Source organism: Terrapene carolina, unplaced genomic scaffold (genome assembly GCF_002925995.2).
Source record: "Terrapene carolina triunguis isolate 2854851 unplaced genomic scaffold, T_m_triunguis-2.0 Scaffold68, whole genome shotgun sequence".
Taxonomy (NCBI): domain Eukaryota; kingdom Metazoa; phylum Chordata; order Testudines; family Emydidae; genus Terrapene; species Terrapene triunguis.
Window position 1 is genome coordinate 13,286,002 of NW_020664419.1, and position 25,149 is coordinate 13,311,150.

The 25,149-nt window shown below is 40.2% G+C and overlaps 1 protein-coding gene across 3 annotated transcripts in view; it reads right to left on the reverse strand.

Annotated features, from left to right (window-relative positions):
• Positions 1–422: 422 nt before the first annotated feature.
• SEMA3A (semaphorin 3A) overlaps positions 423–25,149 on the reverse strand; it is a 284,250-nt gene continuing 259,523 nt past the window's right edge. For all 3 annotated transcript variants that reach the window (XM_024194461.3, XM_024194460.3, XM_024194459.3), the window contains 5 exons: positions 22,804–22,845; positions 18,085–18,242; positions 13,806–13,873; positions 6,336–6,478; positions 423–1,642 (listed from right to left, as the gene is read on the reverse strand). In XM_024194461.3, the coding sequence (XP_024050229.2) occupies positions 1,187–1,642; positions 6,336–6,478; positions 13,806–13,873; positions 18,085–18,242; positions 22,804–22,845 (867 nt within the window). In that variant the 3' untranslated portion in view covers positions 423–1,186. The remainder of the gene's footprint in view (positions 1,643–6,335; positions 6,479–13,805; positions 13,874–18,084; positions 18,243–22,803; positions 22,846–25,149) is intronic.

Genomic DNA, 25,149 nt, shown 5'->3' on the forward strand with positions numbered 1-25,149 from the left:
TTGGTTCAATCTATTCGTATCAAGATATTATACAAGCTGAATTTTTTCATATACACCGGACCCTTCCTAGAACGTGCGTCTATATAGTGCGATTTCGCATATATCGCAGTCGCGGCCATGGATCCCAAATTTAATTACTTTAATTGCAATTAATTTTAACGCGGTCCCTGCGTTAACACGGTACCGCGCATGGATCCCAAATCCCACGTTCTAGTGCGTGTCCGGTGTACTATATTTGGGGGAGGGGGAGAATCCCAAAACTTCCATGCTATACAGAGACTTTCATGTTAAATAGCGTAGAAGTTACTTGTCAGATAGAATGTCAGGGTAGAGGCAAGGGGGTTAGCTGCAGTGTTTCTGCCATGAAAGAATTTCCAAACAAGAGAATAAAGCAGCTTGTCATTGGCTGTTCCCCACCCCCCCCCTTTAAACCAATAATTAGAAAGTACAATATTTCTAAGACAAAAAGCCTATTCTATTTTAGAAAAGAGCTAACGTTTACTGCATATTCGTCATGGTACATTTAAATTATAGTTTTAATAAAATACATCTTTAAATCAAAGATGAAAGAAGTCATCAGTAGTAGGCCAGTGTACTCCACTCTTTTTTCTTTTTTCCCCTCTGGATGCTGGCTGGTTCATGCTGTTCAGGTTTCCACAGGCCATCTCATTCAGTATTGTTTTTACCTTTCCAGTACATATAAGCAAGAGACCTGGTAGGCCATAAAATAAAAAAGCCTTGCATCCATCTAAATGTTGGGATGTTGATCAGCTTAGCTAGTCCATGCAGTTTTTTCAGTTACGTTCAGGAAAAGTAGCGCAGCTGATGAAAGGTGGGTTCTGTTTTACTTTCTTTTTAAATGGCAGCATAAAACATGATACTTTTCTACCTTGAGCAAAGGAGAAAGCAAAACCTTTCTGATGAACTCTTTGCAGAACTCGTTGAGCAGTAAGCTAGGTCCAGGGTGAGTTTTCATCCTTGAAACTCTGTCTGGGGATTGGTGGGGGAAGGTCTGCTAGGAAACTTAGAATTTTATTTTATTTAAACCTGGTGGAAATTGTATGAACTTCCCACCCTTGTAAACATCCACATAATGCCATGAAAAAGTTCATGTATATTGCATTTTTTTCCAGTTATCTGTCTATACAAGTTTTTACTTGGATGAGGTTCCTAGAGGTAATGCAGCTCAGACACTCCGTGGTGCCCTCTCAAATTCGTGGGTCCTCCTGTTCCTACCTTTCTTATTTTCTTGTAGGTGCTTCCACTTATTAGTATTCACCTGGGCGTTGGCGGGTCTTTGCCGACGTTGTTTGCGGTCCCTTTTCCAAACCTGTTCGCAGAACTCATCCATTGTATTGAGGTTGGGGTGGTTGATTAACTGCATGAAGTCTCTATACCAGACTTTCTGACTAGGGGTCATGCTGTTGGAAATCTCTTTGGCCTTGGAGCCATCACCATCGTCTTCCTTATGAAGCAGCTCTTCCAGGTGTTCAGTATCAATTACTTCCAGAGTCACTTTGAGCAGAGTTTGCATGAAGCCATGCTCCACGGCATGACAAAAGTAAATGCCGGAGTCTTTCCGCTGAAGGGTGCGTAGCAGAAGGCCTTGTTCTGTCCTGATGAAATGATCATCCACTTTTATCTGTGTTGGAGGAAAGGAAACATTTCAACAATTATCTCTTATAAATGTTCAAAACTATTCCCTAACCATCCCTAGTTCCCTGGCATGTTACAGGAAAACTTGGCATAAAAAAGCATATTAAGGGGAAAGAGCACCTGGTCCCTCTGTAGCTGTGAAAAGTTCCACAAACACATGGAAACACTATGGATCTGCTGCTCAGAAAGCCTGGGAGGAAGAGAGTTTATTCCACAATCCTGTGTGCCATGGAGCTCTGTGTGCAGTGGAACCTCTGTTAGTGGGGTTTGTGAGCAGGCTATGGGAGATGCAAACTGTGCAGAATCAACAGACCTACCATGGATGATACTAGCCACCATGGACCAGGTGCACCATGGTCCCTACTCTATGCCATTCTTCCAGGTTGGGAAGATGAAATCTAACCCTTTAGCCCCCACCCTGGCGCTCCCTAGTACAATGCCCTCAGGCAGAGGGAAGCATGCTGCTAGAAGAGAGGAAGGTATGAGAAAAGAACTAGATATGAAGCCTAAAATTACAAAGTACAATAAGCAGGCTTGCAAAAACTCACATTTGTGCAAGTGATTCAAATAGGTGTACAATTTGTGTGTATGTGTATGTGCGCGCGCAGGCAAATGTACATGTGCCCATGCAGCTGTTAGAGAAAGTGCATCACACCCATTGTGTCATCCACTAAAACTGGATTCTAAAGAATAAAATACTTAACCAGCTAAGCAAACAAAGCAAATCAAACAATATAAAGCTCCTAATGTGACCAGATAGTTAGCATGCAGTTTGAAAACATATAGTCCTTGGCTTCCTTGTTTGTCTCAGGTTCTAAGTTGCCTATAATTTTCATTCTTCAAAAAAATGCAATGGAAGACATTATTTTTGTTCTCCAGCTTCAGGCAGAGCTGTCTAGCCAGCAGGGTAAAGGTTATTCCCTTAAAAATGATGTGATGATATGATCTTACTGGCTAAGAGGATGTCTGTGTTTCTACTAATCCCCTTGAGCACCTGGGGGTACTATATATATGAAGCAATGTAATGTAGGTAACTACAGAAGGAGAAAAAACTCACTTTAAAAATTTCAGTGTCGTGTAGGAAGGGTTAGTCAACTCTTTGCCTCTGTGGACATTTCTTTAGGTGTGAAAAATGATATATTGAGCACCATAGTTGTTTGTGAAAAAGCAAACTGCCAATGTAATGGTCTCCATAAAGGTAACTGTTTTGAGATTCTTGGATTGTATGTGTTATGGAGGTCCAAACTAATAGTAATGCAGTATTAATTATTATTTATTATTATTATTAATAATAAATAATTATTATTCAGAAAGCTTCACAATTACTGTTATGTAGTTTGGATTCAGTGTCCTGCTTTCTCTAATCATTTCTATTATGTATTAATATAGGAGAGCCAAAGAGAAGCCCAGCAAATGTTGAGAAGGTTGGAATGGGTACAGTTTGAACCCCAGCCTCCTGGTGAAATGTTGTATAGGAACACAATGAAGTATAGGTGGAATTCACCCCTCTGGAGAGGGCAAGTACGAGGCCGCTTCACCATCTTAGTACCAATGAAGCCTTATTGGATGGTTTAAGTGGGGTTTAGGTGTGAACATGCTTTGTGCTTGCCCTCTTCACAGGGGTGGATTTCACCCTCTCAGGAACGTATCTGACTGGAAAAACCTAGAGTGTGGTGAATGCACAAGCAATGAGTGTTAGGAATCTGCAATATCTTGAAAGGTACTGGTGCCTTCAAGAGGGGGTGTCTCCGAAATGAAAACAAAGAGACAAAGTTCATCTCCTGATCTGAGCTCTTCCAAGGCTCAAGAGGGTTCAAAGCCAGGATGTCTGTTCAGCCCCATCTTGAGCTAGAAATGTCTGCAGTGAGGATTGCAGAAGGAGGGATTTGGGACGGCACTTTGGTCATTTAGGACAAGCTATTTGGCAGGAGGGAAGAGACTGTGAAGGTTTCCTGTTGAGAAGCCAGAACAATCTTTTGAGGATTCATGGAATGAGGACAGCCTGGGGTAATAGAAGAGATGAGATATCTTGTTAAAGTGGGCTGAGAGACCGGGAAAGAGGCAAGGCTCCATTTGCTAATTAAAACAAAGGCTGGTCTTGTTTAGGTAAAGGGCTGGAATTCAGGTGGATTGTTATCTTCAAGAACTCAAGGAGGACAGGTGAGGTTTCAGAGGCCTGGAGAAAGGCAAACATAGTATCTAGCTTTAAAAAGGGGAACAAAAAGGACCCAGGGAATTATAAACGCAACTCTGATGCCTTGAAAGATTCTGGAACAAATGATTAAATAATCAGTTTGCAAGAACTTACAGGATAATAGAGTTAGAAGTAATAGCCAACATGGATTTGTCAAGAACAAATCATGCCAAACCCAACCTGTTTTCCTCCTATGACAGGGTTGCTGGCTTAGTAGATAGAGGGTAAGCTATAAACGTGATATATCTTGTTGTGGGGGTTTTTTTTTAGTATGGCTTTTGACACAGTCCCACATAATATTCTCATAAGCAAAGTAATGAAATGTGGTCTAGATAAAATTACTAAAATGTTGGTAGAAAAACTGCTTAAAAGACCATACTCAAAGGTTAGTTATCAGTGGTTCACTGTCAAATTGTGAGCGCATATCTGGAATCCCAGAGGGGTCTGTCCTGGATCTGATACTAGTCAATATTTTCTTTAATGACACGGATAATGGAGTGGAGAGTAGGCTTATAAAATTTGCGAATGACGACACCAAGCTGGAAGGGGTTGCAAGCACTTTGGAGGGCAAAATTGGAATTCAAAACAACTTTGACAAATTGGATAATTGGTCTAAAATTAACAAGATGAAATTCAATAATGACAAGTGCAAAGTTCTACACTTAGCAAGAAAAAGTTAAATGTACAACTACCAAATGGAGACTAACCGTCTAGGCAGTAGTACTGATGAAAAGAATCTGGGGGTTACAGTGGATCACAAACTGAATGAGTCTGAAGTGTGAAGTTGTGGCAAAAAAATGCAAATATCATTCTGGAATATATTAACCAAAGTGTCATATTTGAGACACAGTAGGTAACTCTCTTGCGCTAGTAGGCATTGGTGAGTTCTCAACTAGAGTACTGTGTCCAGTTCTGAGTGCCACACTTTAAGAAAGACGAGGACAAATTGAGAGAATCCACAGGAGAGCAACAAAAATGATACAGGTTTCGAAAACCTGGCCTATGAGGAAAGGATTAAAAAAACTGGGCATGTTTAGTCTTCAGAAAAGAAGATGAGGGGAACCTGATAACAGTCTTCAAATATGGTAAGGGCTGTTATAAAGGGGATGGTGATCAATTGTTCTTGATATCTACTGAAGGTACCACAAGAAGTAATCAGCTTAAACTGCAGCAAGGGAGATTTAGGTTAGATAATACAAAAAAAAATCTAACTTTTAAGGATAGTTAAGCACTGGAATAAGCTTCTAATGAAAGTTGTGGAGTCCCCATCACCAGAGATTTTTAAGATCCAGTTAGACAGCCATCTATCAAGGATGGTCTAGATATACTTGATCCTGCCTCAGTGCAGGGAGCTGGACTAGATGACCTCTCAAGGTCCCGTCCAGCCCTATATTTCTATGATTCTATATTGCATGCTGTGATGCTGTATGATTGAAACACGACCATTTATATCATTAATATTGCCACTGTTCGACAATTGCAACAAATCTGCTGCAAAGTATGTCATGTAAGGTATCAATGGACAAGTTACAATCTATCAAATATGATTATCCCGTTTTAATCCATGTAACATCACTGTATCTGAAGTTATGCATATTGACTATATAGCTGTATTTCAAAAGTATTTGCTCTTGGTATAACACCCACAAGGAAGTTTACATCCAATCTAGCCAGCACATTGTGAATGGACCATTCAAGTTGATGGCCCATTAAAGAACACTTAACTCTCTCATAGAAGAAGCTTGTCTCCACCCAGTGAGCTTTCCTGTGGACGCTTTAGCCAGAATATTATGGCTGATCCTAAGAGTCATCAAGCCACGTAAGGACATGCTCATGTGAATTTTGTGCCTGTACTTTTCCACAAACCAAGACTGAGAGCACCCCCTCCACGTGGGAGAAGGTATAAAGGACCTGAAAGCATCTCTATTTTGCCTCTTTCCTGCTCTGATCTCTGGACTATGGATTTACACTAAAAGGAGCATATTGACTACGGACTGAGGATCAGAGACTGTACAAGCCAACCTGATCCAAGAACTTTGCAATGATTGTGAGTATATGATTTTTTTGACCATTTTAACTCTCCCCTCTTTCTTTTCTCTTATAAATAAACCTTTAGATATTAGGTACTAAAGGATTGGCAATAGCATGATTATTGGGTAAGATCTGAGTTATTGACCTGGCTATGTGGCTGATCTCTATGTGATGAAATTGGTTTTCAGAAACTACTCATCATAGAGTCCAGTGTCTGGGTGATGAGACACAGTCTGGAATGCCTAAGGAGACTGCATTTTTGACTTCTTTTTAACCAGTGTGGTGAGATAAAAGTTTACTTTTGTTACTGGCTTGGTATAAGCTCATGATAGAATAACCACCAGTTTGGGGGTGAGTCCGCCCTATTTCTCAGCAGTTTGTCCTGAATCTGGTATTCGCAGCTGTGACTCACTGGGGCATGGTGACACATGTATCTGAGTTCATGCTACCGTACCTCTTCTTTTCGGTCCTCATTTTGCTTCTGGAATTGCCAGTAAACTAGAGCACGCTGAGATTTTGGACTGCACTCCAAGAAAGTGCTGCTGTTCTCTACTCCGTAGATAATCTTTTCTTCCAGACTCTGCCCACTTGGGTTATCTATAAGGCAAGAAATAAGAAATAAAAGCCAATGCAAAAGAAAATGGTCAGCAAAGAAAATCCTAATTGTCATATTTATTTGCTCTTTTGGTAAATAGTTTCACTGCTCCATCTTGGAAAGATATTCCAGATTAGTAGATTGGTATACGCGGCAACAATTAACCTGATTCTCCACAACTGAGCACCTTTCACAGATATTTACACTTGTGTCTGGAATAAGAAAGCTTGTTGTGTTTGTATTGAGAGCTATAGCACTGAATTGCAACATAATCTATGGTATATAAGGATGCCAACATTTTGTGCCCACTTTGCATGGGTGTAAATGACTATACAAGTTCCCCAGACAGTGGAGAATCAGATGCGAAGACTGAATTAGAACTGGCTGTAAAATTTACAGCAAACAGCACTTGCACTCTGAAAATCAAGTCCCCTTATGGTGTCTCGAGTAGGCACCCTAAATCAATATCAGTTCAGAAAATCTCAAAGTTCCTGTCTACACAAATATCACTGCATTTTTTTTTTAGTCGAGCCAAATGTAAAAACCTCAACATTTGAAGTTAAGAAATTTCACTGTGAATATTTTGCACAACCCTAGTTTTTAGACATCAAGAAAAAACATATAGGTCACGACAAGCATTTTTTATGACAAAACCTATGCAATGAGAACATTTGGGGTGTAGTTTTAGAATGTCTATAATGATGCCTCTTGGGCTTTATGATCGCAATTCTTTGGAGCAAAGTAATAAAACATGAGGCTTTTTACAAGTACTAATAATGTGTTTAGATTATATAGAATTGCAGTTTGTTGCAGCTGTTAATGACCAGGAATAATGTTTTTGAGGAAACAATCTTCAGTTAATCATTTCCTCTGGTGGTATAATTTATGGAAATGTAATGAGACGAATAAAACAGACATTATGGGGGGCGGGAGAAAGAGAAAAGTTAAATAAATTACTTCCTTTTGTAACAACAATACTCAATGATATCCACCAACTTGCTGGAAATATCACATTGCTATAGGACTTATATAGCATTTGAGTCTCCTCCAATACCACAGAGGCAGTAAGGCATCATATTTCAATGCTCCTCTGTAGCTCTTTAAAATGTTATGGATTTAAGCGGCAATAGTACAATCATAATGGAGAATATATGGGGAGAAAGGGATTGATAAGCTATTTAACACTGTTGATCTCATGGGGTTTCCTGGCTTTTTTGCCATTATTTGTGGTGGTTTCCATATTACCCCTTTGATCTTTAGTATAGGAAATCTTTAAAGAATCTGATTTTTTTTTTAACCAGGGAAGAATGTATAATTAAAAACCTCTGCAGAGCAATCCTATGTCAAGAGTTGTTTGATTTCACAATGTCTTTATCATATTGGCTGTTTTATTTAGCAAACACAGTCTGTTTGATGAACTGCTGAGCCAAAGGGAAGAAAGAAAACCATGGTCATGGCTTATGTTGATACTAGTAATCATATGTTTTTCTTTAATGACATTCAGCCCTCAAAATCTAAGTGGGGTAGGAGAGGAATTGGTGCCTACCTAACTCTTAGTAACGAAACATCAAATGGTCAATAAACACTAAATAGCTAGAAAGTGTATTGCTTTGCTTTTCTCCGCTGGATTGTGAACCTTTAGAGCAAGCAAGTGGGGTGCTATGTAAATACACGAGTGAGTGAAGCAACTTTTTGGCTTCATCTGGAAACTGCAGCATTATGGAGACTGTCAGATGAGCATTGGGCTGGAGTGGTGGGGGATCACGATGCGAGAAAGCAAAGAAAGGGAAGGAGTGGGAAAATCGAAAGCAGCCAAAAATACTGTTGTAGAGCATTGGGTTGAACCTGGGAGAAGTAGGGAAATGATGGAAATGTCAAGAAAGGGGAGGAATGGGTAGTGTGTGAATGACCCTGTGTGTATAAGTGGAAATAGTGGGATGAAACTTATCAGAGGAAAACTTAGGCTGAATATTAGGAAAAAAAGACTAATGGTGAGATCTGCTCTAGACTGTGGTAAACCTTCAGTGAAGGAAGCCCAATCACTGAGCTCATTTAAATTAGGACATAGCCCAAGAAAATGTATTGTGGACAGTAATCGTGCACTGGCTGGTGCTGATCAAATAGGCCTTTGAAATCTAACTTCTATGATTCAGGGGTGCTGAAGGCAGGAAGGGTTGTAAGAGTCAGGTAGTATTGGGATAGACTGAATACAAGAAGGTGGGTGAAATGATGGAGTAGTCAAGAAAGCAGGATGCATGCCTAGAAGTGATGGAAAAGCCTGGAGAGAAGCTGGGAAGGAAAATTAAAGGCTGGAAAGTTCAGAGGAGCAGTTAGAAGAATCCGCAGGCTATGGAAGTCATGAAGTTGGCCATGAAATTCAAACCGAAATCCTGTCAGAATGTCGCAATTCCCAAGGTGAATCTAATGACAGGATCAATTTACTATCCTGATAAATTGCCTTTAAATATATTACCTCTGACATAACAGAAGTGCTTAGAATGGGAAACTACTTACACAAAGGAGATTTTTCTGTATACTGATGCTTCTCTACATAAGGCCATATTCCATGAGGTGCTGTGAGCCCCTGCAACTAGTATGAGGAAAATGCGGATCTTTGTCCCCATTTAATGGCAAATAATTTAAAAAAAGATATTAATGAATCCACTACATATACCATTGGGGGACTTGTCCTTTAGCTCAAGCAGAAAGGTTCATGCGTTTAGGACTGTGAATCTGGATTCACACCTTAATATTTGACCAAGAGTGACTGGTTACATTGAGCATTAACAACTCCTTTTAATGAAAATGGTTTTTGTGGGTGTTTGGCACTTTTCAATATTTGGCTTACAGTGCTCATGTTCTATTGTGGCTCTGAAATCAATTTCTCTATACACCCAAGTGATACGGTTGGTGCATAAGCTATTTGTATCCTGTTCTATGCACATTCAAATGGCTCAAACACTCAGGGCTTGTCTACATTACCCACTAGATCGACGAGCAGCGATCAATCCAGCGGGGGTCAATTTATTGCGTCTAGTCTAGACACAATAAATCGACCGCTGAGCGCTCTCCCGTCGATTCCGGTACTCCACCGGGGCGAGAGGTGCAGGTGGAGTTGACGGGAGAGTGTCAGCTTTCAACTTACCACAGTGAAAACACCGCAGTGAGTAGATCTAAATATGTCGACTTCAGCTACGTTATTCACATAGCTGAAGTTACGTAATTTATATTGATCCCCCCTCAGTGTAGACCAGGCCTCAGAGGCCTCTTGGTGAAAGTTGCTCTGTACTGTCTTTGAAAAAGGGTAAAAGCCTGTCCTTTTTAACACAAAAAAAGATATTATCTCTTCATGCAGTTCCCTGGCACAAGGAGGGAGAATGAAACAGTAGTGAATGCACAGGAATTCCTAGAGGTGCGAGTGGGTGGAAGGACCACCAGAGCATGCAGTTGCCATGCAGAGGAACCCCATTCTGCATCTGATACACAACAGACTGCCATGTGCAAGATGGAAAACAGCTTAGAAGGATTTTTCATAGGATCAAGTAGCTCGGTTGTATGCTGTGTGACACACGTTTCCAGCTGAAATAGTGAGTGCATCTGGTAACATTCCATAGTTTAAATTCAATGAAATTTTTGTAATGTGACAACCTAAACGGAGTCAGAATTCAGGTGGGAGAAATTTCACTTTAGATCAAACAACTGAAGCTATCCAGTATGTGCATTATTTTGAACTCAGTGTCTTTAAGCTCTAGTGCCTTGTGGAACTAAAGCTGGAGGACACTGTCAAGACATTGTAACTGTGTTTCTAATCACTTCCCACTTTGTTTTCTCATTGAATTTGACTTCATGAAGGGGTATCTTGCCATCAGCTTTATGCGTCTCCTGTTGATGTATTTGAAAACATGTTTATTAATATGACTTTGGATGATTAGAGTAGGTTTTTCCAAATGAAAAATACAGTACCACATGACTGGTTTCTAGTAGGTTGCTAGAATGGACAGTTAGATGGTGTTTGATAATGCCTTAGTTCACCATCTGGTAAAATGCATATCATAAAAAGTTGCAGACTGTTATTGTCCATATAGTCTTGTGGATTGGGGAAAGTGTTGATGTGGTATATCTTGACTTGAGCAAGACTTTCGATACTGTCTCACATGACAGTCTCATAAACAAACTAGGGAAATACAACCTAGATGGAGCTATATGGTGGGTACATAACTGGTTGGAAAACCATTCCAAGAGAGTAATTATCAGTTGTTCACAGTCAAACTGGAAGGACATATCGAGTGGAGTCCCACAGGGAGTAGTTCTGGTTCTGTTCAATATCTTCATCAATGATTTAGATACTGGCATAGAGGGTACACTTATAAAGTCTGTGGAGGATATCAAGCTGGGAGGGGTTGCAAGCAGGCCTTAAATTCAGGTGGAGCTGTCCAGAGTGGAGCTCCAGTAAATATTTTCAACCCCCCTGGAGCTTTTATGGCATGTTAGAAGTGGTTTTGGAGGGGGCTCCAGAAAGTACTCTATTTAAGCCTGGGTTGCAAGAGCTTTGGAGGATAGGATAAACATTCAAAAAGATCTGGAGAAACTGGAGACATGGTCTGAAGTAAATAGGATGAAATTCAATAAGGACAAATGCAAAGTACTACGCTTAGGAAGGAATAATTAATTGCAGGCATACAAAATGGGAAGTGACTGCCTAGAAAGGAGTATTGCAGAAAGGGATCTGGGGGTCATAGTGGATCACAAGCTAAATATGAGTCAACAGTGTAACACTCTTGCAAAAAAAAGTAAACATAATTCTGGGATGTATTAGCAGGAGTGTTGTAAGGAAGACACAAGTAATTCTTCTGCTTTACTCCATGCTGATATGGCCTCAGCTGGAGTATTGTGTCCAGTCTGGGCACCACATTTCAGGAAAGATTTGGACAAATTGGAGAAAGTCCAGAAGAGAGCAACAACAATGATTAAAGTTCTAGAAAACATGACATATGAGAAAAGATTGAAAAAACTTAGTTTGTTCAGTCTGTAGAAGAGAAGACTGAGGGGGGACCTGATAACAGGTTTTAAATACATAAAAGGTTGTTACAAGGAGGAGGGAGAAAAATTGTTCTCATTAACCTCTGAAGATAGGAGAAGAAGCAATGGGCTTAAACTGCAGCAAGGGAGATTTAGGTTGGACATTAGGAAAAACTTCCTAACTGTTAGGGTAGTTAAGTACTGGAATAAATTGCCTTACAAATGTGGTCTTGTAGGCACTAAAGTTTTCCATTGTTTCATTTGGAGTGCAGTTACGTTAAAAAAAATTCTACATTTATAAGTTGCACTTTCGTGATAAAGAGATTTAACTACAATACTTGTATGAGGTGAATTGAAAAACACTGTTTCTTTTGTTCATCTTTTTTACAGTGCAAATATTTGTAATAAAAATAATATAAAGTGAGCATTGTACACTTTGTATTCTGTGTTATAATTGAAATCAATATATTTGAAAATGTAGAAAACATCCAAAAATATTTAAATAAATGGTATCCTATTCTTGTTTAACAGTGAGATTAAAACTGTGATTAATCAAGATTTTTTTAAATCTTACGATTAAGCGCGATTAATTTTTTTAATCGTTTGACAGCCCTAGAAATAAGCAGTGTAACTGCAATGTAATACAGCAATGTGAGCATAGATTAGTTGCTGTTATTATAAGGAGTTGAAGACACATGGGATCCCAGATATCTCCCTGTTCAGCCATCTCCACTTTGTATATCTCTGAAGTCTATTAATTGGTTTAACCAACACCAGCATCACTTATGTCACAAAGCAACAGTGGTCAATTTTCTCCAGCAGAGGGAAGTATCGTCTAAGTGTTCTTTTTCATGTAGAGCAAAAAGTAAAGTTCTCAGTCTCTTAATGAGAATGCTGTGAAATGTGTGGCAGAAAATTGGGTACCTGTGGGAAGACAGGTTTGTCTTCTGACATACAACCACTTACTAAAACAAAAATCTGACCCTTGCAGAGGGAGGAGATTGGGGTAGACATATCTGCAGGATGGGGTTAGGGGCTGGAGTTAGGTGGGTCAAAGGGAATGGGGGATGAGCCACAAAATTGAACTGGTGGGTGAGGTTGGTGCTTTTCTGTCCCACTGCCCCTCCACTATGTGCTCGCGCCCCCTGGTGGCCAGGCTGGGCCCTTTGCTCCTGGGACTGAGCCAGCCCAGCCTCACCCCACACTGTTATGAAGAGATGGCGGTGGATTCGGGCTGCCGGGTGGGGACTACAGTGGCTGCAGTGAAAAAGGCCTGGCAGTGGTAACACTGTTCCCCAGGTCATTACAGCTCCCTCCCCAGAACCAGCACTCCCAGAGCCAGCTCCTTGGCATCCTCCCTCCCCCCACAGTACCCCCAGAGCCAGAGCTCCTCGGTTTCCCCTGTCCCCCACAGGCAGCATGCAGAGAGCCCTGGAGAGGCAGAATCACCCCCGTGGCCTGGCAGCATTATCAGCCTGAGTTCTTGCACTGCTGCCATTGTCTATGGCAGGGGTCGGCAACCTTCGGCATGCGGCCCATCGGGTTAATCCGCTGGTGGGCCGCGAGACATTTTGTTTATGTGACCATCCACAGGCAAGGCCCCCCGCAGCTCTCAGTGGCCACGGTTCCTGACCAATGGGAGCTGCGGGAAGTGGTAGCCAGCATGTCCCAGTTGGGGGACAAAATTATACCAAATGTGTTAGGATGTCGAGGGGGGAAGGATTTGCCTGTCTCTGTCTCCCCCTTGTGGCACCTTTACAACCAGGAACAAAATAGAGGGATAAAAAAGTATAGAAATCTTATCCCATTTAAAATTAGACCAGTCTGTTTATATTACAGGAAACAATCCTTGTCCCAAGAATTAACTAGATGATGTAACAGTTCTTTTCCACTACAAGCATATATAATTCTGTGCCAATATGGTTTGTTACATCACTATATATAGCAGTGAGTTATGGTGTCACCTCTATGTAAAGCAACACGTACATTGATGATAGCAATGATGATGACCAATATGATAATTTCCCATTCAATATGTAAAGCTTATTCCTATGTTACAATGTCAGGTGGATCAGAAAGTTTAAAAAAGTTTGAATGTGTTATTAGCTTGCAAATAAGAGTATACTGAATCCTTGATCTGATTATTACAGGCAATCAAAATTAGGTTAACGACCAAAGGCAAGTTAACTTTTCACGAGTAGGCAATATAGTTTCACTCCTGTTTCATACTTTTGCTTCCCACGGCAATCATGCACAGTCTGAACATGACATGCCTGCTGGTTGTACTTAAACAAAATATCTATTTCTTACCATGATGCTGCAGGTCAGAACAGTGAGTGAGAGGATCTCCATTTCGGATATCTTGTCGTCTAGTACGCCTAAGAAAATCACATCAGAAAATGTTATTCACTTTCTCAGAGATGAAATTAAGTATTTGTGTTAGGTAAGCCAAAAAAGAAGGGCATTGTTATTTACTGTTATATGGGGCACGCAACATCACCTAGAAGACAGCAGGGTAAGTAAAGAACTTCATACTTTATTGCATTCTATAGCATTGTAGATAATAAACTTCTTCATGCTTCCAAATGAAGGCTTCAGTCATTGATAAATGCATGTGAATGTATAGTAAGCCCTCCTAAAAATACTGATTATGGGTAAATTCATCGGTCTTTTGAAATGTATATTAATAAGAGTCCAACATGTACAAAGTGCAGCCTGTTTAATGTTTATTGAAAATACAAGGAATTTAAAATGGCACCATCTTGCTTACAAACTGAGATTACATTAAATAGCCTAGCTTTATCGTTAGATTCTTCTAGATTATAGGCAAGAGGCTTATTTGGCAAACTACAATGTTACTTCTAGGGCTTAATATATTTAGAGATGGATAGAATAATGTTTAACTCAACTTTCTTCTGGTTTGACCACAACCTTGGATCTAAATCCATATGCAAGTTTTTGCAAGTGGCTTTCATCTTTAGTATGGGCTGAATTAAAATTCTGAATCGGAACATCCTTGAAAAATGGTCTATTCGAAGTCCAGATCTAAATTGTGTAGCTTGAATTCCTCTCTAGTTCTTATCACAGTCCCATTTAATATAACTTTATATTCTCCCTCCAATTTGCTCTCCATCTCTTCTCTTTGACAAAGTGTTGATCTGTTTGGAAAAATGTTGTGTTTTACAGAAAACAAAACAAAACATATTTTTCTATACAGTTCTCTTTGGTTTGCATTTGTTGTGCTAGCTTTGTCTGTTTCTTTTCTTACCTAAACAGCTGTGATACAAAACCCAATTCAGCCCATGAAAAGGAGTTTTATTTAAAAAAGAAGAAAAGAACAGGGCAAACAAAGATGTGTTTTGAGAACAAGCACTTTACTTTGGGAATAGTAGAAAACCAGAGGGATTGCAAAGTCAGGAGAGAGCAAAAAGGATTAGGTGGCCGAACAATATTGAGATGTCAGATTATGGCATCCATTGACACGCACAAAAAAGTGAAGTATCCTTGTAAGAGCCACACTTGATCTCACCCTTCAGTCACAATGGTACAAATTAAGCAAATATAATGGTTTCTGCAATACAGAGATCATCTCTTACCCCTCCCATTGTTAGAGTGAAAATCAGTTGGAACACAATTCATTAACAGCCCCAGAACTGATGGGGGAGGCATGCAGGGGGTTCTCCATTAGGGGTTATCAGCTGCGGAATTTGATTCTGGATCTGGGTGGGAATTTTTTGACAATCTCTCCATGAAAAAATGCTGATTTGTTGAAATCAAAATTCCCATTTCTGAAAAAAAAGCACCTAAATATCATTTTCAAAAGTGATTTAGTCAGAAAGGAGCCTAAGTTTCATTTATTTTTGAAAATGGGACTTATGAGCTATTGAACATTTCACCCATAACTCTCTTCATCCATAGATTTCATGATGCATCTCCTCACTATCTCCCTCCGTGGGCATATCCAATTTTCACAATGCCCTGAATGAATAGATAGTCTATTGGGTATGCTGCATAGCTTAACAAACTTTGGCTGAAGGGAGAAATGGGCTGGAAAATGGTTTTCCCATCCCATAATTCTTTTTTTTCAGAAACGGGAATTTTGTGGAAATTCTTCTCACAATTTTGATTTCCACAAATCATCATTTTTTTCTTGGAGAGATTGTCAAAAAATTCACACCCGGATCCAGAATCAAATTCCTCAGCTGATACCCCTTAAGTCCCATTTTCAAAAGTGATTTTTAGGCACCGAGGAGACTAAGTTTTAATTTATTTCTGAAAATGGGACTTATGCGGTTTTGAACACTTCACCTTGGGTGCATGAATCCCACTGAAAGTCAGTGGGACTTAGATGTCTTAGACACTTCTGTCTACCACTATTAATATCATATTTTCCACTGTAATGACACAACAAGATGCATGAAAGCATTTTAATAGAAGGCACCCTTCTGTGTTTAGGTGGATGTTCTAAAGATATACTTCATCTCTCTCACTCATTCCAGTTTGCACTGTATTTTCCCCATGGAAAGCTAGTTGCAATATGGGTGAATCAGAACCACACCCAGGCCCAAATGAGCTGCAAATGTAATGTTTGTCACTCCCTTCATAAATTCCATGGGCCAACTTATTTATAGAATTCTATTTGTAGGAATTAGGCCCAATTAGACTCCCATTAATGTCAATGGATTTTGGATCAAGCATTTAGTTAGGATATCAAGCAAATGTCACACATTTCAGCATTAAGCCAGCATGGTGATCTATGAAACATGAGCTCCAAAGCATCTGCACAACGCTGAGTCAAATGGTCACACTATACGCTTTCTAAACTGTCATTTAGGCTCCTTAAAGATACACTGAGTGGGAAATATATAAAAGACAGACAGATAAAGAAAATGACTATAAGCAAATCATCTCTACACATGCACCAAGCCACAGCATTCCCAACACTTTTGGAATCTGGATTTGTAGAGATGCATTAGTGGGAGGCCATGGCATTTGAGTTCTTTCCGGGAATGCTCATTTTGTGACAGGTGTATTTAGTTTATCTTCTTTACCTCCCCTGGGAAGAATTATTTTGCCTCAAATTATTTCAATATTCTGGTGCAAAAATAAGACTGCATGTTTCATAAGCAGCTTCCCCCCCACCCCCACCAAGTGTTTGCTTAGGCTACACTGAGGTACAAAGCTTGACATTTCAATCCTCTCCAGCTGAAATATCTGTGGAGGAAACTCTCCCTACTGTCCCTTACATTATCTCATCCCTTCCGGCAGCCAACCAACGCCCCCGGCCCCCCTCCCCTCCCCCCAGAGTTAAATACATTTTGGAAGCATGAAATTCCTAACTGAAGTATTTGTAAACTTTAGCTTCAAGATGAAGTTTGCCTCTTCTGTACATAAATGCTTGGATCTCTCATGTCTCCTTTGATGCAAGACACCTATGGCATATTCCCTTTTACATTATCACCATCTGAGCAATTTTTTTTTTTTTTGCAATAATTTGTCTAAAATACTGATAGTTAGAAGGTGATGATATGCTGACCATGGGCCAAATTCTGATCTGATTTGCAACAATGTTTATCAAATAAGTTATTTCAGATTTACATGTGAGTAATTAAGTATCGGGGGTAGCCGTGTTAGTCTGTATCCACAAAAACAACAAGGAGTCCGGTGGCACCTTAAAGACTAACAGATTTATTTGGGCATAAGCTTTTGTGGGTAAAAAACCTCACTTCTTCAGATGCCTGGCGTCTGAAGAAGTGAGGTTTTTTACCCATGAAAGCTTATGCCCAAATAAATCTGTTAGTCTTTAAGGTGCCACCGGACTCCCTGTTGTTTATACCTGAGTAATTGACAGCAGATTATAGACCCTGGCCCAAAGTCAATTCTTAATAGCGATAGATTTAAAGTTTATTTGGAGGCTAAAAATGCATGTTTTAAAAACGTTAAGCTAAACAGCTACTCCACAGTACTTAGAAAAATACAAATATTATTTTTCATGTACAGGGCCTGATACTTCTTCACGATACCGCTTGTGTAATCATTTACATCTGTGCAAAGTGAGTGTAAAATGCTATCAAATCAGAATGGCTACACCAGTTTTGCACAAGTTGCAGAGCAATAGAGAATAAGGTGGTATCTATCTGTCAGTTTTCATTAAGCCCCAAATGCTTTCTCATTCAGTTAGCATCACAACAACTTTTGAAAGTGTAGGGCAAATGATGTTACAGTTGTTAAATACCTGTATTCATAAGTGTGTAATGATTGCAGGCCTGAGCTCTCAATGAATTTTCTCTCCATTTTTTATTGTTGACATTTTTCATTGTATAAGACAGCAGATTTCCATTTCAGAGATGGCACCATTCTGAATGTTTGTTTGTTTTTTATCATGGACTTTCCAAGCCATCCCCAAAAGTAGCAATGTTCACTTACCAAGACTTGATATTGCTTGTAACTTCCACAAATATGTTTTCTTTGAAATAGACAGGGCTCCAGTTAACCATCCCATGAAAAACCTCGAAATCCCACAGGTCACCTTTCAGATCATCAATTAAGGCAAGTGGTATATAATGCAGATATGTGCAACTGTCCCTACCTCTTAGCAGTGGGGAAGTAACGCGAGCACGAAGAGCCGTCCCAAGCACAGTAAGGGTCTCTAGCAAGGCAGCACTCAGCACATGCTTTTCCGTACACGTCGCAGCGGTGCAAAGGAAGCTGTGAAACTCCAGCAGCTGAGCCAATGTAGAGTTGTTGCTGTGAAATAAGTGCAAGTTGGCAAATAATCAGGTTTCACTGGAAAGACATGCACAATACATCAAAAATATATATAGTGAGGGCTGATTCTGATCTCATTTACATGGGTTTTACGCCAGTGTGTCTACAGTGACTTCAGTGATATTGCTCCTGATTTACACATGTGAGCGAGAGGCAAATCAGCCCCAATATTTTAAAAAAAAGTCCAAGTAAGAAAATTATTTCCTGTTTCTATGGGACAAATTCTGATACTGATTTTTGTATGAAACCTCCACGGACGTCATTGGAATTGCCACAAGCGAAGCGAGGTAGACTATGTCTCTAAGTTCCTATCCTTCAATACCATAGAAATGGCAAAATTAGGTCAGACCAATGGACAATATAGCCCAGTATCCTGTCTTCTGACAGTGGCCAGTGCCAGATGCTTCAGCGGACGTGAACAGAACAGGGCAACTATCAAGTGACCCATCCCCTGTCATCCATTCCCAGCTTCTGGCAGTCAGAGGTTTAGGGACATCAAGAACATGTGTTGCATCCCTGACCATCTTGGCTAACATCCATTGATGGACCTATTCTCCAGGCATCTATCTAATTCTTTTTTGAATCCAGTTATACTTTTCGCCTTCACAGTATCCCCTGGCAACAAGTTACACATATTGACTGTGTGTTGTGTGAAGAAGTACTTCCTCATGTGTTTTCAGTCCAAACTGTAATAGGTTTCAAGTACACCAATGTACTTGGAATTGCCACAAGCGAAGAATTTTTGATTAGTCAAAAATGATTTCTAATAAATCTCCCTAGAATGAGAGGCTCTGAACTGACCAGAAGCACAGAGAGTCATAGGAAATCTAAAATAAATTAACTAAGACCAAAAGAAAGTTGCTTAAAGATTTTAGTTATTATGGGACAGTTCAGAATGTTCAATCGGTTCAGTATATTATGTGGTTTAGGAATCCTATAATCAAGAGGGTATCCAAATCACTCTACTTGCTTCTCTTTAAAGCAATGTATTTAGGATCCAGTTGTTGACCATTATGCTGGACACTAATAATAAATAATTCCAGCCAATATGAAACTCAAAAAATGGTAATGGAATCATCCCCATGAATGGCCTGACACTGCACTCTCACAAGACAATTTGTGTTTAATACATCAACTGATTATCAGATCAAATTACAGCAAGAGAAGCTGTCCATTGAAGAGATCTTTTCAAACTGCTGAAACAACAGCACTATAGGGAAGATCTGCGGGTTAAGGGAGGGTCAAAATACGTGGCAGTGGTCTCCGTTTGCCATCACTTACCACACATTCATGTCTGAGATACAACTGTTTTTCCTATGGTTTGGAATAACAGATGTAAAATGCATCCCTGTACAGCAAGCCAGCACAAGGCCGTGAAAGTGGGGCATAGGTCTTGTATGGCTCTTCAGCACAGGACTGAATGTTATCTAGTATGAAAATATGCAGGAGCAGAAAGAGTGAGAACTGAATAAGATATAGTACTTCACACATGTATGCAAATATAGTGTAAGTTCTTTTTGAAGATTTAAGGGATTGTCTCTCTCTCCTCCCCTCCTTGAATGGAAATGTGGGTGGTGGGAACACAGAAATTCTCTGTTCCAGACAAAAAGTTTGTCTGTATCTACCCATGATCTACTTGTCCCATCCCACCCAAGGCTTCTATGAGCACAGGGGTTCATAAAACCCATAAATCTGAGCCCAAGAGGTAGAAGGGGTGAGGGCTTGCACCACAAAATGCTACTTCCAGCTCCCCTACTCTGTTCTGTGGGTATTCATAGCAGCAGGTGGGGAGGGGGATAGGTATGGGGGTACCAGGGATTTTCTGTGGCCTGTTCCTCCTCCCAAACTTAGGGGGCAATGAGGAGAAAGTTATTGTAGATTGAATCTGGGTAACTTTTCAGGTTTTTCCTCAGTATTGTGGAGCCCCATCTGAGGGAATTTCTGGGGGCAGTGTTGGCTCCTGCAGTAAGAGTGCTTTTAAGGAACTGCAGGGAGTCAGGGGGGCAAGGGGCTCTGCTCAGATGGCCTGCTCCTGTTGCTGATTCACCAAGAACTGTGCAGATCTCAGGGGTCAGTGGATTTAGGGGATGGAACACACATGAAAGCCTTAGTGATGAACTCAAAATCTAACCTCTGTGAGCTAGAGAGGGACAGGAGGCACATCAAGGCTCACTCTGAATGCATTGTTAAGGGCTGATTCAAGGGGTAAAATTCACCCCTGTGCAGAGGGCCAGCCAGCACTAGGCCTTAGCTAGACACCTAGTGGGGAATGCCAATTGAGTTGGCAAGACTGCCAGAGAGGTAGCAATGGTAAAGTCTTGAAGTACCAGTAGATGGGACCCACAGACCTAGTAAAGTATGCAAGAGTAAGCAGAAAGGTCTGTACACAGGGCTGTCTGAATCACATCAACGCACTCCTAGTTTATATATATAGTGATGATTGCACTGAAACTATTGAATAAAGCATGCTGATTTTATTGTTTACATTTACACTTTTGCACTGTGCAGTGCCTAGAGCAGGGGTGGGCAAATGTTTTGGCCCAAGGGCCACATCTGGGAATAGAAATTGTATGGCGGGCCATGAATGCTCACAAAATTGGGGTTGGGGTGCGGGAGGGGGTGAGGGCTCTGGTTGGGGGGTGCGCGCTCCAGGGTGGGGCCAGAAATGAGGAGTTCAGAGTGCGGGAGGGAACTCTGGGCTGGGGCAGGGGGTTGGGGCATGAGGAAAGGCTCAGTGGTGCAGGCTCCGGGCGGCACTTACCTCAAGCGGCTCCTGGAAGCAGAGGCATGTCCCTTCTCCGGCTCCTATGCGGAGGTGCGGCCAGGTGGCTCTGCATGCTGCCCCATCTGCAAGCATCGCCCCTGCAGCTCCCATTGACGGCAGTTCCTGGCCAATGGGAGCTGCGGGGGTCGCGCTTGGGGCAGGGGCAGCGTGCAGAGTGGAGCCCCCAAGCTGCCCCTATGTGTAGGAGCCAGAGGGGGGCCATGCCGCTGCTTCCAGGAGCCACATGGAATGGCACCCATCTCTGCTCCCTGGCTGGAGGGCCGGAGAGGGGCAAGCCCCAGACCCTGCTCCCCAGCGGGAGCTCAAGGGATGGATTAAAATGGCTGATGGGCCGGATATGGCCCACGGGCCGTAGTTTGCCCACCCCGGGCTAGAATTATTATGTTATTATGATGTTTATGTGAAACCCCACAACTTAAACACAATGAGTAATGTGTTTGAGATGTAAAACCTAGAGCATCTTTTAATCATAAATATAGTGTTGAAGCATGTTGCCAAATACTTCTTTGATACAAAGTCTCTGTGCCAAAAGCTTGTCATGCTGAATCATGATTCTGTCATTTTTAATCCAAGGCTGGCTGATATTTCAAAAGCTTAATTTTGCCTGAATAACTCATACTGTGCTCTTTCTAGTTTTAGATAATATTAATATTGTAATTTGTTTTCTAATGACTTGGGGGAAATTGTAATCCCTCCTAAGTAAATAAAGATGCTTTGAAGAAGTTGTTATATTAAAATGCACAGCCCATTATACAATACAATCAGCTGTCTTAAAAGAATGTACTTGTAAAAATAATCCAAAGCAGAGCATTTTGGTATGATGTGAACATATACACCACTTGACAGGTTTGTTTGTAAATGGTACATTCTTTTTAAGCCACCGTTTTTGTTGGTTTGGGTGATATGTCAGGGAAGTGGCCCCAAACAAAATGTTTTGTGTCAAATACTGCACATTTTCAGGCAGGTTTCCAATACACAATGGATTCCTAGTTCTATTTTCAGCATTTGAAATGGAGAGTTGAGCTTTGTTCATTAGAAAATACAATTTAGCCCTTTGAAGGGTGCCCTCACAAGGCCAATGCACCACTTAAGACCTATTTCAACAGGGCATAGGTCTCATTGTGACTCTTTGCTGAGAGGTGTTGTACACCATTACTAATGGACCCAATCCTGCAACAACTTACTATCAGGTATTACTACTGGAACTTCAATAGGAATATTCATGTTAGTAAGCAAGATACTCGTTCGTATTTTGCGAATCAGGCCCAAAGTCAGCAAAACTGGGAAAAATCACCTCTCTATTTTTATATATCTATAATATAAGCTATTATAAAGCATACCGGGGGTGACTGTGCTTCCACTTAAATCAGTGAAGGGTTTTGTCACTAACTTTGCAGGAAACAGCACTGGATCCATATGTGTAAAGGGCCAAATTCAGACATGTTGTAAGTGAGTGCAATGCCTCTAAACTCCATAGCTTCTTAGTCACTGGAGCATTTGGTAATGTGGAATTTTTCTACAAGCAGCTGGTTAGTTAGTGTTTAGTTTACACCTTGCCAGTAAAGCACAAAACTAACTTTTTCCTTTCTCCACTGCCTGACACATTTTCCTTGAGAAACTGCTGATGTTTATGTAAAGGGATGGGATGTTGCTGGTATAATTAATATGCCTCTCCTAAGTGCCAAGTTACTGTCTCTGAAATATACAGGCCAATAAATATTTTAAAAAGTGATTTAAAGCTTGTGCATACAGTACCTGCTTTGTGGAAATCTTCATGGCAGAAATAACCGTGGGTTCCTAGAAAAAACATTAAAATGGGTTAAAATGTAAAATGTTCTTTTTATAAACATGAAATTAGTGCTAGAGGGTCATCTACCAGCTAAGAAACTCTTTGGATCCTTTGATGGCATTTCTTGCTGACTATTAAAATGAAATGTTTTTATTGTTATAGGTGAATTAGAATGCATATGCATTTGTGCCTGTGCAAGTCTAAATTCAACATCACAATTTATCAATCATTTCTCATACTTCATTATTCCAGAGTTATTGGTTTTGTTGTTTGTTTCACTTTTTGAAATTCATTTCTGCTCATACTGTTAAATTTAAATTTACAGGAATGTATCCATCTAGCACGCATAGAGAAAAGCTTAAGAATAAATATTAATATGATAAGGTGCAGGTGACGGAACCCAAATGATCACTTGATCATTACCTGTTAGGTTCAGTCCCTCTGGGGCACCTGGCATTGGTCACTGTCGGAGACAGGATACTGGGCAGAATGGACCTTTGGTCTGACCCAGTATGGCCATTCTTATGTTCTTATGTAAATAAACCAATCACTTTAATAATACCTAGATGAAGACCCCAGTCCTGCAAACACTTATTCATGTGACCAGCTCTCCTCACATGAGTAGTCCTATTGACTGTATTGGAATTGCTCATGCTTATGTTTATGGAATGTGGAGCTCATACTGGTAGTAAATTTTTATACGGTGAAGTATTTAATCAATATAATGGGCAAATCCTGCTCACCTTACTCAGGCACTGACTTCTATGGAACATTATGCCTGAGTAAAGTTAGCAGATTTTGGACTCATACATAGTTTCCAATATAAATTATTGTAGCTTTATAATCACGTTAATAAAATAATGGATTTAGTCTTGATCCTAAAGGGTTTTTTGTTTTATTTTACATTGATAGGGTAGTCCCAGTAACTTCAGTGGGATTAGTTATGTAAGTAAAAGCTACAGGACTGAGCCCTTAATGAGTAATTCTAACAAAGTTTAAGTTTCAGTGCAGTGTAAAACCTTATTACATGCAATGCAAAAGAGTACTACTAACTGACCCTATGCATCATGTTTTTAGCAAGGTATATTAATATAGTTCGCATTAAGCTTTCAACCTGCTGATCCTGGGAGAATTTGATATGGCTGAGTGGATGCTAAGCATGTGGACTCCTTTACAAATGGGTTAATAGACCTGGTATTAGAAAGCATCAATTACGTGTTACATTTGAATGAAAATTGAACTCATTTGCTTGTTTGCTCAGCTGTTCCGGGGAATATTTCACAATTCGGGTTAAAAAAGGCATTTGTTATCAATGTAACAGAGCTGGAAGGTTTTCAGTTTGGTGGATTTATAAATGAAAACCATTGTATTCATCATACTGCGGCTCAAACAGTGAAATACATTCTTCATGACACAGAGATAGCCTCTTCTGTAGCCAGTAAAAACTCAGATATCGTAGGTTCCATCTAAAATTTATTGCAAAATTTCTATTAAAAGATCTAATTCCTGTTTACTTCAAGGCCTCCTTACATATTAAACTAAGGAGGCCTTAATGTCAATGAGAATCAGGCCCAAACTATTTTTATATAATACAAAAGATGCACCAGTAAATTTAAAACCCAAATCCTAATTTGCCATTCAGTGTAGTGCTGCTGCAAATCCAGTGTGGAAAATAACGTTGATTCAGTTTTTCCTAATTTACTCTCCTATTTCTTTGATCTCTTGGCACTTCTGCTTTATTTAAGGAAGAAACTCCTATGCTATCAAAGTTGCCAGATTACCCTGCGGAGTACATAATAATCTTGCTACATGTTAAAGAGAGAAAAGCCAGAAGCCACAAATTACACTTCTCATTTTCCCTTCATAGCTTCTAATTTACATTTGTGTTAAAAAACCCCAAAACAACAAAAAACCCAAACCCACAAAAAATGAAACACAGCCTGACAGTGACCAATCTCTGGGCGGTGATTCTTGTGCAAACTTTGCCTGTGAAGCATAGAATGCTGAAAGTAAACATTTCTATAAGATCTGCCCAAATATGTTGTGTCTACTGTCAAACCAAAGATACAGTGATGGCAACATAGGATGAAGAGAGGAATAATTCAGGAAACTCAAATGTTTTATTGTAGCACAGAAAGCATGGAACATCCCCGGGGATCTATCTGACATGATTCAGAAAAAAAGTTTGATTTATTTGGGCTAAATTTTCAGAAGTGACTAGTGGATGCTTCACTTGGGGTAAGATGTGGGGCAGCTCACAGTACTTTAAAGGGACTTGATTTTCATAAAATGCTGAGCTCCCATACTCTTAA